General features: G+C 31.7%; 1 protein-coding gene across 2 annotated transcripts in view; it reads left to right on the top strand.

The window, feature by feature from the left end:
* Positions 1 to 18,540, top strand: part of mbc (dedicator of cytokinesis protein myoblast city) — a 252,717-nt gene that overhangs the window by 72,378 nt on the left and 161,799 nt on the right. For both annotated transcript variants that reach the window (XM_085811171.1, XM_085811170.1), the window contains exons 6-7: positions 6,319 to 6,374; positions 14,104 to 14,233. In XM_085811171.1, coding sequence (XP_085667297.1) covers positions 6,319 to 6,374; positions 14,104 to 14,233 — 186 coding nt within the window. The remainder of the gene's footprint in view (positions 1 to 6,318; positions 6,375 to 14,103; positions 14,234 to 18,540) is intronic.

Below are 18,540 nucleotides of genomic sequence, written 5' to 3'. Positions count from 1 at the left end.
GAGTCTGGCATGCAATGATTTGCCAGCCACTATAAATGATGAACTCTGATGTAGAGTTGAAGTGCCATAGGATGAAGTACTCACATCTGCCATCCGAGCTCAGTTTAACTAGATGTCCAGCTGGATTACAGCCATTTCTGAAAGAGGTGACAATTCTGTGTGCTGAATTCTGCACACTGTGTGCCCCAAATCAATCTGAAGATTCAGTCATGGTTTTCTCCCATTATAATGTACGTATACAGTGAATAAGATTATGTTACTTGCTTTCCTGCTTAATGTAGAAATTTTGATGGTCAGCAGTGCATATCAGGACAACTTACTATTAATTGTTCACTCCTATTTAATGCTGTACATAAAGGTACTTATATATTATTCCTAGTATAATTTATAGTATTAAATATTGAATTATTTTGCAAAATTGAAACATTTTGTTTTTTAAAGGAACAATTTAAAATCTTAGATTAAATTTTTAAACAATTGGAATTACATATATTTTTTTGCATGCACAGTTGCTCTCTCTTTTTTTTTTTTTTTTTTTTTTTTTTTTTTTTTACTATTTAACAACATTAATATTTCCTGTCAAGCTTCTAATAATTCATTCGCATAGTTGAACAAATTTATTGCCAAAGTAATTACAGTCAAAAGTCTTTAATCCGGACTCGTCGGGGGTTCGGCGATTCTGGATTATCGCTTTTTCCGGATTATAGATCACCAGTTTAAATCTGGTAAGATGGCATGCAGAAATTATAAAATTAAAAATATGAAACCATAATTTATGAAATAAAAAGCAATTATGATCTAAAGGGTATCAAAATTTACACACACAAAAAAAAAGCTTTATATTTATTTTTTTATTTTATTAAACATTTCTTTCAACACACGCATGCGTAAAGCATACATTACGCATAGTCGAAATTAGAAAATTGCAACCAGAAAACTATTTGATGTGTATTTGTGATATTTATAATGACGAAGAATTTGATTTAAATCATACCAAAGACGGAGTACATCGAGAGGAAATACTACATTTAATAAGGAATTATAAGCCGAATAAAATAAAAACATCTGCCCTGAAGATAATGAAAGTGCTGACAGATCAACATCCAGTTTATTGCACGTTGCGTCCCCCCCCCCCGAAGAGCAAGCGTGAAATTGATAAACATATTTTGGAATGATTAGATAATCAAAGGATATGCCTTTATCCATTTTTTGAGCAATTCCACTTTTTGTTTGATGGACATCAGAACATGCTTTCGCTTTGTAGATCCTTTGGTAGCTCCAGAATTGGAAATTCTTTTTGATATAATCGAAAGTTCAAGCTTACTTTTATAAAATTGCTCTAACAGTCTGCAAAAAATAATAAGCCGGATCCAATTAGAATATTAAGGAACAATGCAATCTGCAACATTAACTGAAATAGATAATTAGATAATTTTAGCTTAGCTTATACCGTCCGTTATGCATTAAACGTACATCCGTAAACGTATTATGTGCATGCGTAAAAATATTATGCGCATGCGTTGACGCAACGCATGCGCAGAAAGTTTGTAGCTTTGAAGTTTGGATTATAGTTTGGATTATTACGGATGTCTGGATTAAAGACGTTTGACTGTATATGAAACTTCATCCGAAGCTGACTAACTTGAAAACAAAGAGTTAACATGCCATGCACTGGTATGTAATTGGTTGTTAAGTGATAGCATATCATTCACCTGTGCATTTTACAACAAAAGTGTTAAATACCCATTAGTATGATTGTGATGTCAGAGTTATAAATCTTCTTATTCAATAGTCCAGGGTTCGTACGGTCCTTAGAAGTCCTTAATTTTTTCAAAAATGATTTTTGGTCCTTAAAAGTCCTTAATTTTGGCCAAAATGAATAAATGGTCCTTAATTTTGCTCATTTGACATTTCTTATCATTTCTAATGATTGCCATTCTAAGTGTGAATTACGATTTCTCATGAATATGGAATTAAAATTACACGGCTCTTAACCAATCTGTTGGCGGATTTGCGTTGCAAACGATTAAAAAAAACAATTAGCTACCCGAACGAAAGTATCGGTGTCTGATTGGCTATTCACGCAATCTTTCGAAACAGGTGTTATCCATAAATTTAGGGAGACTGTGACGAAAGCGTGAAGCCAGAAGTTCTTTAAGAGGTGAAAGTGATGATGAAGGTGCTCGAGAAAAAAAAGGGAGGGGGAGATTCTGAAAATATTTGCCAAAATTAGAGCAATTCCAACCTGGAAGGCCACAACCCTTCCGACGCCAATAGGAACGAGATGCCTGGAAAGTGCATTTTCAATAAACTGTGGCTTCATCAAGCTGACTACAAAGACTGGATATTGATGGATGGCAATCCTTAAATGTGGTCTTTGTCTGAAACAAATTGAAATTTCTAGAATGGGAGAGTCAGCGCTGAAAATTCACATGAAAATTAAGTTTCGTTTTATCATTTCAATTTGTTTTTACACGGTTTTGCTTAGCTTAATTTCTGTGTTTGTTTCAATTAAGCCATAAATTAATTTTTTATCACCTTCTACAGAGTTTATTCTCTTTTGCACATACTATATGTATGGGATATCGAGATTATGAGTTTATTTCTGCAGAGGGTCCGTTATCGATTTCGCGGGAAATCTGTCGACTCCATTTCGATTTTAGGTCGCCAAGGGCAAATTCGGTAACGCTAGCCGAGAAAAAGTGAAGTTCGGAAGTACATTTTGAAGCTTCAGTAGACAATTAAGTATTTGGTTTAAACCTATGTTGTTGATAGTAATGCATAATTTTTGCTAATGGCGATACAATTATTAGTTGAAAATAACTAATTAAAAATTTTTTAATATTTTTAAAGCTGAAAACAACTAATAGAAACTAATTTTCATGAATTAACTAGATGCAAAATTAACTTTCATGAATTACTAAAGTTATTGGGTAGAAGTTTAACTGAAAATATACATTCCGTATTATATATATATATATTTATACAGTACAAAGTCCGAGGTCTGGACTCATCGGGACTTCGGCGATCCCGGATTTGAGATTTTTCTGGATATTAGATCATTTTAAATCTACTAAGATGGCATTAGAAATTATAAAATTGAAAATATGAAATCGTGATTTATGAAATAATGAAGCATTTATGATTTAAAGGGTATCAAAATTTACAAAAGAAAAGAGCTTAATATTTATATGTTTACTTTATTAAACATTTCTTTCAATGTGAGTTGTTTGATTTGTTTTCTCTGCTAATACTTTAGACTAATACTATAGACATATAATTTCTTGTTGAGTTATTAAGTTCCATTGTTCAAGTCCTGTAATTGCTGTGTCGAGAATTCCGAGTAACTTGTTGATCAAAATTTTTTCTCGTTCAGTAACCTCTCTGTTACTTTCTTCACTATCGGTAGCTGTATTTTCTGGATTTAGAACCATACTACAGATTTCACCCTCCGTTAATTGATTGATGATTGGGCATTGTCATCGCAATGAAAAACTTCTGTTTAACTTCGCTAAATTCTGCCGCCTGGTGCGGCCATGTGAGCTCTGGCGGTGGTTCTGGCTTTATGTGAATAACAAATCAGTTATTCTTAATTCAAATAGCACTAAATATAATCGTTTGTCCTATGAGTATCATTAACAAAATCTATTTTTAGCATAAGGAAAGAAATTTCTGCTAAATCTCCCCTTGTCAACATTTTAGCGCATTAAACATAAATCTGTAATCGGATAATACTCTTTTATTTGGCGTCGCTGCATGATTCATCACTCAAGTTGTCATCCATTGATAAACATGCGGTGATGAAAGCAAAATACAATAAATAATGATTCACGATTTCGGCATCAAGGATATAAAATATTAGTTGGTGTAAAATTAACAGATGTTTCGGTTTGAGATTATGCTAAGTAGATACGCAGCTATGGATTCATGTTACTAATCACACAAATTTATGCTAAAATAATTATTTCTTCAATAATGAGATATTTTATTTAGCGCCAAACTGAGATTAAGAATCGGGATTTCCGGCATGTTTTTTTTTATGATGAGAAAAAAAATCTAATGCGCAATTGGTTGGTGGTCCGGATTTTAGATCATTCCAGATATTAAATGTCCGGATCTCGGACTTTGTACTGTATATATATATATATATATACATCTTTCAAAATATAACATACCAGTATGGATTCACTCTTTTAAAATAATTCTACTTTAATTAAACTTAGGAGATAATATAATCAATTAATCAATATTGTTTAGGAAATAAATTATATATATATATATATAGTAAAAAATGCATATTTTCACTATTCAAGTATTCACTGTGACAAGTATTCTTATCTTGTCACATGAACAGGCCTCTGTGTATAGGGGCTTCTCTGTAAATAAAGCAATTGAAAATGAAAATTTAAGTCACTCATCATACATTTTTCAATGCACAGTATTTGATTACATAAACTTTTCTGGAGGTGTTCTTAATATCGAAATTAATAAAGAAATGAGATCAGCAGCAGCTTCTGCAAGAAGTGGAGTTCGTTATTTAGAAGTTCAGTATTTAGAAGAACGTTCAGTATTTAGAAGAACAAAAATCTTTAACTAAATCTGAAAATTCAAAGAGGAAAAGAAATATTATTGAGGAAGAAATTGATTATATGAAGCAGAAGAAAAATTTCTTCAAAGGGACATTAAAGATATTAATGAAGAAGTAGATGCTTTAGCAGATGCTTAGATGAGACCAGCAGGAACATTGATTTGTTTATCAAAGCAAATGAACTTAGAAGAATAGTTAAAGAAAAGGAAGATTTCAGATTTAAAAAAAAGCACAAATGTTTTGTATCTTTTATTGTACAGTTTATTATTCTAGTATCTTTCAAAAAACCAAGGAAATAAATTGTATTTTTACAAATCAGTTATTTTAATCTGCAAAATATTCTTACATTGTGATTATAATAGTAGTTGACTGTGTTTAAATAAATATCAAATAAGTTGAATAATAATCATGTAAATCTCTAAAATAGTGACTGTTATTAGTGTAAAATACACTTATACATGTTTTTCAAGAAATTATGTTCCTAATTTAATGTTATCTACTTCATAACTTGTAGGGAGTTAGTTTAATTTTCAAAATTGTTTTATGGTAAGTATTAAATTGAATTTAATAATAGTGCATAATACACACTTTTGTTAGTTTTTTAAAGTGAAATTACAAGCATGAAGTCGGTTGCATGGATAATTGCTTTATTCTATTCATTTTTTTGTTTGCTGCTAGGTCCTTAATTTTTTCTTTGATGGTCCTTAAAGTCCTTAATTTTCATATAAGGAAATGTGTACGAACCCTGTAGTCTCACTCACCTGGAAAATCTTGAAAAATCAGGAAAATGTAAACTTTTCCCAGAAAGGTATAGGAAATCTTTTTTTTTTTTCCAGAAAGGTCAGGAAAGATAGAAAAGAACAAATCAGTTATTCAATATGTGAATAACAAATCAGTTATTCTTAATTCAAATAGCACTAAATATAATCGTTTGTCCTATGAGTATCATTAACAAAATCTATTTTTAGCATAAGGAAAGAAATTTCTGCTAAATCTCTTTTATAATAAATTATGTTAAATGGCCATGTGTAATTTTAAACTCCTGAATTTTATTTTGAGATACCACCAGAGTAATATTTATTATACCATATATTACTTTTGTAAATTTTTTTTGCAGAATTAAAAATTTTCTCCAGAATTTTATATATTTTTAAAACCTTTGCCTCCTTTCCTGTCGCTGGTTTTGATGTATATTTCCTGTATCTATTTCTTTCATTTGTTTTGGAGTAGTAAAATGTTAAGTCACTTTGGTAGTTAGTTTATAATATTTGATGAGAGAAATTATTTTATTTGGTCATTGAAAATCATTGAATTTAAAAATTCAATTTCAGTGTGAAACCTGTTATTGAATAATTTGATGTGTTATTGAACTAAAGTACAAATATGATTACATGTGGTGTGAAAAGGTAAAATGCTGCTAATTTTAATATGTACTTACTGGTACGATTCCTTGAGCAATTAGATTTTTCAAAGATAAGTGACAATGAGTGACAAATTTCAAAGATAAGTGACAATAAAGTGAACTTAAATACTTTGCAACCCCCCCTTCCCCAAAAAGTGTATGAAGGAAAGGGGAGGAAAAAAATCCGCTTTCATAGTTAATGTAACATTATGTATTTTTAACATAATTAATGAATGAGAGGTGGTTAAATTTGGTGACATAATTGTTTGCATTCATTATGTATTTAAATAGCTCTTCAAATTTATATTCATCTCATGTATTTTAATAGGATGAACTTAAAGAACTAAAGCAGCGTGCTACTGCAAAAATTGACATGGGAAATGCGTAAGTAATATTTAAAAATATTGCAAAATTGCAACATGTGAAATTCTTTGTGTCTTTTTCTCTGGAAGAAAACTATGTATTGTTTTCTATACATTTAAGGAAAATATGATAGAAAGGGAAAAAATATGCATTACAGTTTAGTATAAATATAAATATGTAATTCATGACAATTCTTCTAAAGTCAGGGCAATGAAATATCGATATAATTTTTTTTTAATCTCTCATATTGATTTAAGTTTCTACACAAATAAAATCTTATAATATAAGTGAGAAAGATGTATATCCAGCATTTTAATTTAGAATGATACTGCATATACACAATTTTCTACTGCTTTACGCAGTTTTATCGCTATGCCATACCTTTTCACAATTTTGCCATCCTATTTTTAGTTTTCTATAATTTCATATTTTTAGATAAGTTCAAATTTTTCAAATCACAAAAATCTAATATAAATATAATAGTATAAAGACGCTTTCAGACGTGGGCATAAAGGCATAGAGGCATAGTCATAAGGGCATAAAATACGGGAGACCTGTTCACACCTGCGAGAACAATGTGTAAGCCGTGGCCAATGAGAGAAGCTAAATTTGCGCATGCGTTGAATGTCTACAACTTTCCTGCTCTGTTCTCCTGCTCGATTGATTTCCCGCGTTCGCTCTGCTTGTTATTTTCGTTGTGTCCTGGCTTTTTCAGCTCGCAACAAAGTTTTACTGGCTCAAGAGAATGATCTTTTATCTGCCCTTCTCATTAACCAAGAGGCAACGGAAGAAGGTAAAAAATGAAAAAGAACGAAATGGTCGAGAGATATTTTTTGAAAGACCAATACTTGGTTGGCACATATATTTCTGTGCAAAGCAGTATGGAATATTTCTGCATTGTACTGTAGTACTCTCTATACTATAAACATGCACATGCATATTTATATATATAAAACCTTCTTCAATTTTTATATATAATTTCTCTTAGGAGAAATACGATATTCTAAATATGCCTAATTAAAAAAAATCATGAGGATAACTAATAGATAGCCTGTATATAATATTTTTCCATTTTGCAGGTGTGAAAGCAGTTAAGCTAAAAACAGTACTTACCATATATTGTTATTATTATTTTTTAAATTTTCAATCAAAAGGAACATGTTTCTATGACAGCGAAACGTGTGTGCTTAGCACTCCTTATTCACTGTCCCTGTCGATCACTATAGTAGTTTGCTGCACTACCAGTATCAATTATCATTAGTACTAGTATCCCACAATTGGTCACAATGACGAGCAACCACAACTAGTACAATACTAGGAAATGTTCACCCAACAATGTATTTTATGCTCAATCATTAAATACATTTTGCTGTGTTGCCAGCTGTTTGTATACACCTATTTCTAATAATTTGCATGTATAAGCCGCACCCCTGAATTTAATTTCAACATATGCTGTCATTTCTATTTACGACCAAATCTCAAAAGTAATTTCACATTGACAAATTTTAGGTACCCAAGTCTTCAAATACTTATAAACATTCATAACTTATCCAGGAATTTCTACCAGAGAAAGAGCATGAATTTAATGATCAAAATTCCATTCAAATGATAGTAATAAAGAGTGGATAATAATAATAAATACTATTCATTAAATTATAGTCCATGTTACAAATTATGTGTGCTATTCAGTTTCATTAAAAGTAAATTCCTTTCATGGAGAACGTAATTAAAAAACAGAACAGAACTTCAACAGGAGACAAAACTGTCTAGACTCTTGACTGCTTTAAAGATATTTCACTACATTTTTTTTTCCTTCTTGGAATTCATAAGAGCATATTCTCAAAAGATTAATCTTTTATTACTTATACAAAGCTTACACCATTGAATTGACTATTTTGACTATTCTTAAATAAGTGAATCGTTCGGATACGATTACAACTCATTATTTTGTTCAGGTACGATTACAACTCATTCGGATACAATGTGTTCCATGTTAAAAAGAAACGTCGCTTTTGATGTGACAGCGAAATCGTCTAAAGAAAGCCGCTTCGCTCTGATTGGTCGACGCTTATCCCAAACTCGGCGTAAAGTTAAAAACTTCGAACCCTATGCCATGATCCCTAAACCAGATTCTGTGACGTAGCAGAGACTGGTTGCTTTGGCAACGGAGCTCGGCTTTAACCACTTTTGCCCCTTACGCCCTCGTCTAAACAGGGCCTAACAGGACAGAAAAAAAAAAAGCTTTTATTCTCCCCCCCAAAAAAGGGGGGAATTACAATTAAAGTAAATAATAAATAAAAAATTGGCTATTATTTTTTTCTTCATAATGCCATGTTGCCTGAAGAAGACCTTAATGCCGTAATGGTTTTCTTTGAGGCATCCTGCAAATACTTCCACAATCATGCTCCCTTTTTTATTCGCTATACCATAAACACTTTTGAAACAACTTGGTTTTTGTGACATTCTTATGAGTAGAGGTATCGCCTTCTGTTTCATCAATATTCGGTAAATGTAATATAGGGAAACTATTTTGACAATGATACTTATTACCTTTACTTGACAATGATACTTAGTGTCTTTACAGGCTAGGCATTTTGATTGCAGGAGATGAAAAACAAAACTGGTTTCATCAACAATGAAAACATTTAAAACTATTATTCTTTCTTCCAGTTTCCTACTTTTTCAGAAACATTTGTTTTCAGTGTTGACGCAAGAATATTCAGTTTTTTTGACAGATACATTTTGTTAACTTTTATATTCTTATTAAGTTCAAACTTCAGGGAGAAGTATCTTTCAGGGAGACTGCTTTTCATTTCTAGATATTTTAGATAAAAATTAAGCTTAAAATAGAACTCGGAGAATAAATAGTTGAGTTAAAATGTGCTTATAAAATGCTAGAGAAATAAAGCATTTCCCAAGCTTTTCTGGTCAACAGAATCCAGTATTTATTCTGTGTCACCTACTAATCCAAGATGCATCTGTTCTAAATCATATAATTTTGATAATTTATAAGTTCAGTAGCTGATATAATAAGGAGAATATTAAAAAAATTATCTGTAATAATATGAGGAAAAACTAGTTATTTGAAACATACTTTGCGAGAAGGTTAATAATATAAATATTTATATTTTTACTAAAAGATGAAATAAAATCACAAACCATCAAACTCTTAAAGCTTAGTTTATATTGTTAAATACTTAGTTTGAAACTACATGCTACGGTACATAACTATCATGCATGAACCTGGAGAACATGCACGAATACACAAACTTATTTTCAAGACACAGTACCTGACTGGTGGGAAGATGCATTATCACGTAATAGAATGGATTTTGACTGAATAATGTAAGCTTAAAAGTCATCTGCTTAATTCCTGGCTATTTAAGTCAACCAAACTTGTAAAAATTTCAGCATTATTTTTATGCCTTAGCTTCTAAGGTAAACCTACTGCCACTGAACACCTGATAAATCTTTTTGTGAATAATGCAGGGAGATAATCATCCCATCTTTAGCTTTGATTCCAAGAATGCTAAGTAAATAGAATAATAGCAAATGTAACCCAACATCCATTTGCACTATGGCTCAGAAGTTTAAAAATTCATGTATTAAGCAAAATTTAAACTCTCTCTCTCTCTCTCTTTTTTTTTTTTTTTTTTTTTTTTTGTGTGTGTGTGTGTGTGTGTGTGTGCCTAAGAATATAATATTTTAAATATTTGCAAATCAAATAGTAAATTAGAGATTTATTCCTAATTTAAGTGGCTCCACAGTGGTTGAAAAGAAAAGACTAGTGAATACTGATAGTTTGTCTCGGAGCGTGACCTAGGCAAATGAGGTGTTTGTGTGGTCAGTTTTTACAATTTTTCCATATGCAACATGAGTAACCATCTCTTAGGAAAACCCTCTATGAAGGCATTAAAAATAACTGTTGCAGTTCATTGAAAATTATAGCAAAGTGTGTAAACCACATTTGGTTTTGTTATTGCTTATCACAACTGTGCCAAATTTCAGAATGCACCAATAAATTCGGGTATATCTTTGAAAATTTTGAATTAACCTTCTAGCACGCGTATATGTGCAAAATTTATGACAAATCCAGTTTTTAATGCACATTTTTCGCATATCGAAGCTGAGACAGCTGAAGGTCATTTCTATTCCTCCTTTCTACCCTTCCCCACGTCATGGAATGTGCCAACAGAAAGTCATTTGACTTTTTTTTTTAACTGGGCTTTCGTGCTACGTGGCAGCTTTTCGTAAAAGTTACGACACGCGTGTGGTCGTGTTTTAGAATTCAAAAAATATATTTTTTCTCAAATATTTTGTAATTTTGGGTTATTAATTACCATGTATTATTTTAATCTGAATACATTTGGCTCTGTAAATTTTATATCGGTTTTCATGGCAAAAAAATATGTGCAATCAGCTGATTTTGCTCGGATTCTTCAGGACTTCTTTGATGAAGAAAAGGAAGCAAGGAAACCTTTGGATGGGAGAACAGTAACGATTTCCATTCCTTCTTTTCTTTTCTTTATATATTTTAGAAATGAATAGAAACATTAAAGTTCATTTAAAGTGCGTTTTTGTAACCAGTAAGAAGTAAATTTCCTTGTAGAAGTAAGTAATGCTAAACCTACTTTTTTCCTAGCAAGGTGTGTTTTCCTTTTTTATTGTCTATACTTGTCTTTGATGAATATTAAAATTAGCTTCGATTTTAAAATATAATTACTAAATATTAAATTTAAACTTTTCTGTAATGAAATACATCATTGCATTTCCATCTCGCTAACATAAGAACTTAAAAATAATTTACTTATATTTGAATGTGATATCATTTGTATTTTGCAAAAATAAGACTAATATTTTATTTCTTAACAAATTTATTATCAATATTCACCGATTTCTGTCGTTTTTGGTGGCAAGAACAGTAAAATAACAGATGTCGTAAAAATTACGACGCGCGTGTGCTGGAAGGTTAAAAACTCTTGATTTTTCCTGATATGCCTAGAAATACATCTACTACCATAAAATGATGGTGAAATTTTGATGTATTATAATTCAAAGTTTTTTTCAAAAAATTGTAAAAATTATCTAAAAATACAAATTTTTAAAATAAATCAGAAAACATGTATGGATTTTATTTAGGTTAAACCTAAATTTTCAATTGTGAAAGGAGAAATTAATTATTTAAAAACATTATTATTAAATAGAAGCCACATTTGCGCTGCAGAATTAACATTTTGAAATTTTAATAATTTAAAAAAAAAAAAAAAAAACTTTACAGTTTTTACAAAGCATGGCACTTGGCACAATTTGAGGTTTAGAATCGAAATATGGAAAAAAATCAGCATGTCATTTCAGAAAACTTTCAATTTTGTAGATGTTAAAAAAGTGTCATATATAAATGTAATATATATCCTAGGGCACCCTTTCAAGACATGAAAAGTGTATGTTGCATTTCATCCATTTACTGATTGGAACAGAATATATAGAATTGCACCCCCTTTTTTTGACTGATTGTACACATAACAAAAATTAGGCTTCTTAAATTGAAAGCAAATGAAGACATCTCTTTGTTTTTTGTGTGGCAAATATTTTATCCACTTCATATCTGGTACAGTTTTATCAAGAAATACTTACAAGCTATTTCATATTAATTTATTCATTTTTATGATCTGAATTTGTACTATTACTTCTTCCTTTTGTTAGCCCTGTCCTGGATGTAAATGAGATAAAATGTTAAGGTAAGAATTTTGAATGTTTTATAGATAGAGCTTTTGGTAGTGATGCTCGCAGTTTTACTTTCTGTTGCCCAGCTGTGCCTTTAGTATTCCAATATTAGCCATTTGCTAGCCAAAGTTAAAACACTGAATTAAATTTGAGCATGCAGTGGGCGAATTTGTGTAGTTTCTGGCTATAATCCCTTTTTAAATTGTAAATTTAACTGTATATTGTTTTAATATGTGCAAGTTGCAGAGTTTCGCTTGTATACACAAGTTATTGCTTTTGTTAAATTCAAGCTTAAATGAAAATTTTTATTTAAAATTTGCATCGGACATTTTCAGATGGAACGATATCTCACTTGACAGTCTAGCAGGGTCTGAAGTACATATTTATTAGTATTACATTGATACAACCCTATAACTCTCTTCTCAATCTGTTACTGAGCTGTTTTGCACTCTTTCTTTGAGTTGTTCTCGTGTATTGTTTCATTTGAACTGCTTTCAAATATAAAATGTTGAGAAATGTAGAATGTTGAAGTAATCATGTGATTACACATTATAATAAATATCAATTTTGTACATTTTTCAATTCATTATAATTAATGCTAGAAAGCCCGATGGTCATACAAAATGACCGCTGTTCTAGATATTATAAATTGCAATTAAAATGATTTGTGCAAAGGTGTCTGCTAATTCAAACTGAATTACCCAGGACAAGCGGCGAGGACACCCCTTTGATTACTGCCCCACGGCGTTTCCCCCTTCTACTTGCTTGATTGCTCAAAGTAGAGTGCAATGAAATAAACCGCTGGCAGTACATTTCTTAAGAGCCACCGCTAGATCAATAAATAAAGGTGATTTAAATAATAAAATGTTAATTCACATGTCAAAGATCTCTTTGTGCACAACATTTCTTGTGTAGATCTTTCCATCATTTTTTAACTCGCCTTGCAGAGAACCGCCAATTATTTTTAATTTTATGTCCGTTCTTCACGAACTCTTGAACAGGTGACATAAAGTTGACTGTGTCCAAATGCAGGCTCAGGTAAAAAAAATGCCAACACGCTTAAGCATTTGGCCCTGAGACTTATTGATGTCCATAGCAAAGCCAAGTTTTACAGGAAATTGTCTACGTCTCAACTGAAACGGCAACCCTGTGCCATGGCGAGTTCACCACATTGGTAGTACAGTTACACAAGCAACCAATAAACTATCGGCGACAAACAGACACTTAAGCCACATATATATATGGGGTGAAGTAACATTATCTCCTCCGAAACGGCTGGCTCTCAGGCTTAGCAAAGCACACCGTTGGATTCTGCATGCCATTTTGACCATTCGCGTCTTCATGGGACTTTAATTAGCCAAGATATTAATTAAAAACTAATTTTCCCCTGCGTTTTCGCTATATTTTCGACTTTGTTTCTTGGGTTTTCCCTATTAGAGGGATTTGGCTACGTGCCAAAAATTTTTTTTTTTTTCTCGAAAACCTGCGCAACGGCGCCGAGTTGAAATTCAAGACGCGTATCCTCGAATTCCAAAAAATTCTCTGAATCCATCGATACCGTTCTCATCTTCGTACAACTTTAATTGGCTGAGATATTGATTAAAACTACGAAAACGTTAATTTTCACGCTCATTTTTTCAAGTGGCAACAATAAACTGTCGGCGACAAACACTTAAGCCGCTTATATAAGAAGCTTCACAGTTTTACTTTGAAATACTAAAAGAGTAATATTTGTTAGAAGTGTATACTAACATAAATTACTTTTGAGAATTGGATATTTCTTTTTAAAATCCCTATTTACTTTTAAATGGTTTGAATACTTATTTCTTATATTCTTTGATTTGCTTTATGGTAATAAATGAGATAAATTTAGTTTTTATACTTTCCTAGCTATTCATTTGTTGTTATATTTGTCTAGGGAAATTACAAAAAATATGGTTTAGTATCGTATGCTTTTTTTTTTCTTTTCATTGAAACTTTCACTTACATAGTTTGAAAACTTCTTTATCTTTAATCTTTGTTCTAGGTATTTAGGGTTAGATTTGGTTGTCAGAGACGAGCATGGAAATATTTTAAATCCTGATATCACAAGCTGTATTGATTTGTATAGAGCCCATGAAACTGCTACTCAAAGGATCAAGTTGATGGCAAATAGTGTAAGTGAATAATCTATCTTTTACCAAATGGCAACTGTTATTTTATATTGGGAAAGCTATGTCTAAAAGGCTAAATAGAATATGCGGACTTATTGTTACAAATATCTAGATTTTTTAAATCTTGCTGAAATTTAATTTTCAATATAGTCATAAACTCTCTTGCTGTGTTTGCAAAATTTCGTTTTTAATCGGAACTGCAGAACTAAATGCATTGCTTTCTAATTATTTGCACTCCCAATTTGAAGATTTGGCAGAAATGTGTGTTTTAACATATTTTGGCTTCCTTCCAACCTGCATACATAGGTAAGGAAGGTAATGTGTTTGAATGAGAGTTTTTAATAAATACACATGAATTAGGGTCTCTACAACTTGTTTTTATTATTTTGATAGTGATGTCTGTCTATGTGTATGTGTGTGATGATTGTTTCGTCTGTGATCATTCTTAAATCAAACTTCTAAAAATTTCTGTTTTCCTTATTTAAGCTGTCTGCTTTCATATAACAAATTGATTAGATTTTTCATAAAATTGGACGACCAGAAGTGGTACTTTGCTTGAAGCTCATAACTATTTTGCATCAATCAATGTAGCATATTGCTGCATATATAAACCATAACATATTGTTCCAATCAAACGAGCATTGTTTATTGATATTAACATATTGCGGGTATATGAGGGGTGGTGAAAAAGGTTCTGGAATTTTGTTGTAACTGTTTATTACCACAATATAGTTACACATTTAGTAATCGCCTTCAAAGTACAATCCTTCAGAACACGCACACCTGCTCCACCATTCCTGCCATTCTGGAAACAAAGAAAATGTCCTGTTGTGGTATCTTCTGAATCTCAGCCATTCATTGGTTTTGTCATCTTCTACAGTCACAAAACAATTTACATTTGATGCGAAATTTGATCTTGGGGGAACATCAAGAAATCAGATGATATTAAATCCAGTGAATAGGGAAGTTGGTGGAGGACTGAAATGTTATTTTCTATGAGCCAGGTTTGCGCAACAGACGGTGTATGGGAAGGAGCATTGTCATGATGCAGTGACGATCTTCCTTGCCATTTTGCAGGATGTTACCATCAGATGGCTTGAGTATTTTTAAAACTTGCATGTAAAAAGGATCATTAACAGTTTGTCCAGTTGGTACAAATTCATTGTGTACCACACCTTCATTGTCAAAAAACGCAATGAGCATCACTTTTGTTTGGAATATAACATGGCGTGGTTTCTTTGGTTGAGGAGAGGATGATGCTGATGATTGCATCTTTGTCTTCTAGTCATAACACGTGGGTCTCATCACTAGTAAGAATTGTCTCAAGAAACATCAGGTCCGTAGTGCTTTTTTCAACACATTCGGCCACAGTCAACTCCTGAGTCCATTTGATCCAGGTTCAGCAACCACAGGACAAATTTTACACTGGCACATTTTATCATTTAATCATCTGACAGGATTGCATGAATGGATCCATGAGAGATCCACACTTTCTATGCCAACTCGTTGATGGTCATTCTTTGCTCTGATCTGATTAATTTATTCAGTTGTTCGAGCATTTCTTTGTTTCTGGAAGTTGAAGGTCTTCCACTGCGCACTTGTTTTTCAGTGATTCCTATCCATCCTCAGATCTTAAAAACCATTCGTAAATGGCAGTTATCTTTAAAAGATTGCTGTAAACTGTGATTAACATTTACTGTAAACTGTTTGTAAGCTAACAAAGTTCCTGAGGCAGATTTCCCCAATTTGCTCGAACTTCAACATCACACCAACTAATCACCACACACTCCTACCTTCAACTTCACTGCCTATTGTGAATTCCGTTACTAAAAAAAATTAATTAATAATTTGTGGTGATGAAAAGTAACAATGAAATTTCGGGAACCTTTTTGACTGCCCATAGTATGTGCCAATCAAAATTGATTTAGATTTATTAATACTACAGAAATAATTTAAAAAAAAAAATCTAAAAGCTTTCAGATTATACATTATGCCCAAACGGACTTTTTTAAACATTTTATGTGTTACCTGCATGTATTAAATATCATGTTCTTTGCACTTAAACCATAAAATTCAATTCAACAGCAATACCGTAAAATAATTTTAAAATGAGCATATCTTTATAATTTTCGATACACAGTCTCTCACGCTAGAGATAAAAATTTTTTTTTTTTTTTTTTCTCTCCGCCCCCGTACAGTTTTGCTATTGCTCGCTTTGAAATCGTTTAGTTTGTTAATAAAAAATTTGTTGAAGCGTTATAAAATATGAAATCGATAATAGAACAAATTTTATATTCCAAATTAGCGCTTCCAGATGCCCATATTCAGTGGAAGATTACATTATTCAAAATTTGATGGCTCTAGGGACAGTTGTTTTTATCACAATGTGAGAAACATACATACTTTTATGCAGGTTCTTCAGTATTTAATTTCTTTAAATGTAACATAGGACGATAATATTTGGTGGCAACAATTTGAAAAGTGAACTGACATTTATAGTGAATCAATGCAAAATATCAAAACAAAATTAATAGCCCTTTGGGCTAATAAACTGTGGTACTCATTTCACATTATTTATTAAAAATATATTATTAATACATAAAATTTCTTTAATTGGAAGGCGATTAAATTTTATGTTATTCAACTGCTTTCTTTTCTCTGGCAGCAAGACAGCCTGTCCACTTGGGAAAGGTACTTGCCAGTCTGTTTAAGTCCTGTTGACAAGTATAACTATTTCTTATCGTAGATTATGTTCCTCAAAGTCTGCCTTTGCAGGGTAAAATAATGAAGGTTTAAAAATTGGAATGTGAACTATAAAGAGAGTAAAATTTTGGAAGGGTAATGGGAGCAATGTGCTGGTATGAAGCATTGTCACTGTGTACAAACCCATCAATCATTCAATTGAGGAATTCATATTTCGGAATTTCTGTCGCAGACGCTATTAATTTGTACATAAACTTGTGTATACGCCTTTTCTTTTAAAGTCACATAAACTAGTCCTAAATAGTTGATGTGGGCATCACTAATACAGATGTACAGCTACCAAATTCTGTTACGGATGTTATAAATAATTACATGTATATATACAATTACTGTTAAAACACATTGTTTCGAATAAATTTGTCATGTAAACACTCTCAATACATATATGCAGGACTCAGTTTTTGTTACAGACATTGTAAACGTGTATGTATGCATGTGTATATGTATATAGATGCAGATACTCAGTTTCTGTTGCAGACATTATAAATTGTACATACACATTTACTTTTAAAAGTACATAAACTAGTTCAAACGTTGATGCAGATATTTCTCATACAAATATACAGATACAAATTTCATTACAGATATTAAATACATCTATATGTACAATCACTATTAAAATACATTATCTGGTTCAAATAAATATGTTGATCCAGACATTTCTAGTACAAATATACAGATACTCCGATTTTATTATAGACAAAATAAATTTGTAAATAAATGCATGTGTTTACAAGAATCACTAAAAATGTAAGCTAGACAAGCTATTATGTTGAAGCAGAAACCCCTAAGACGGTTATACAGATATTGCAATATATTCATATAGCATATGAATATCGCTGTGAATGCAATAGGTATGTACAAGTTGGGGAAATGTATACTGATAATAGCACTGTAAGTATTGCGACTCTGATATCTCATGGACATGGGTTCTAGTGTGGAAATAAGAATGCATTGCTATTACAAATAAGCAAGTAAGTTCCATTGACACTGATACACCACAGACTTATATATGCATGTTAATGCAGATAGTATTAGTGTATAATACATGTATGAAAACACAGATGTATATATGCATGTTAATGCGGATAGTATTAGTGTGTAATACAATGAGTTACTAGCTAATGAACTAATCCAGTGATAAGTTCATTAGCTAGCAACCATGTTCATTAGCTAGCATTAGCCAGGATGACATGCAGCTTCGACATGAAAGCCGCAATTGTACCATGTTTTTCTGAATTGTTAGAAATAAAAAGTGAAATATTGGTGCATTCCTTAATATGCTTAATGGATGCAGAGTGTTGAAAGCGTTTTTAGCTCAAAAGTAGCAGTATTCATCTGCTTGTTTCCGAAGGTGAAATCTCACTGTTTTCGGGCAATTACAGATGTAGTGATCTGAGTCACCAGTGGTCCTGCATATACATCGATCACTGCCACAATGTCTGGAAGTGGTTTAAGTAACTCATATAACCATGACCTGTGGGGAAATGAGTTAGCTCTGCTGTTCCACGTTTGTGCTCCATGCTAATTCTAGGCGTGTATTTGAA

The sequence above is a fragment of the Stegodyphus dumicola genome, chromosome 2, assembly GCF_044657685.1.
Source record: "Stegodyphus dumicola isolate Sdum_Otavi_A_Nest chromosome 2, ASM4465768v1".
Classification (NCBI taxonomy): Eukaryota; Metazoa; Arthropoda; class Arachnida; order Araneae; family Eresidae; genus Stegodyphus; species Stegodyphus dumicola.
Note: the sequence above shows the minus strand (reverse complement) of the source record. Positions and strands in the feature narration are given on the sequence as shown.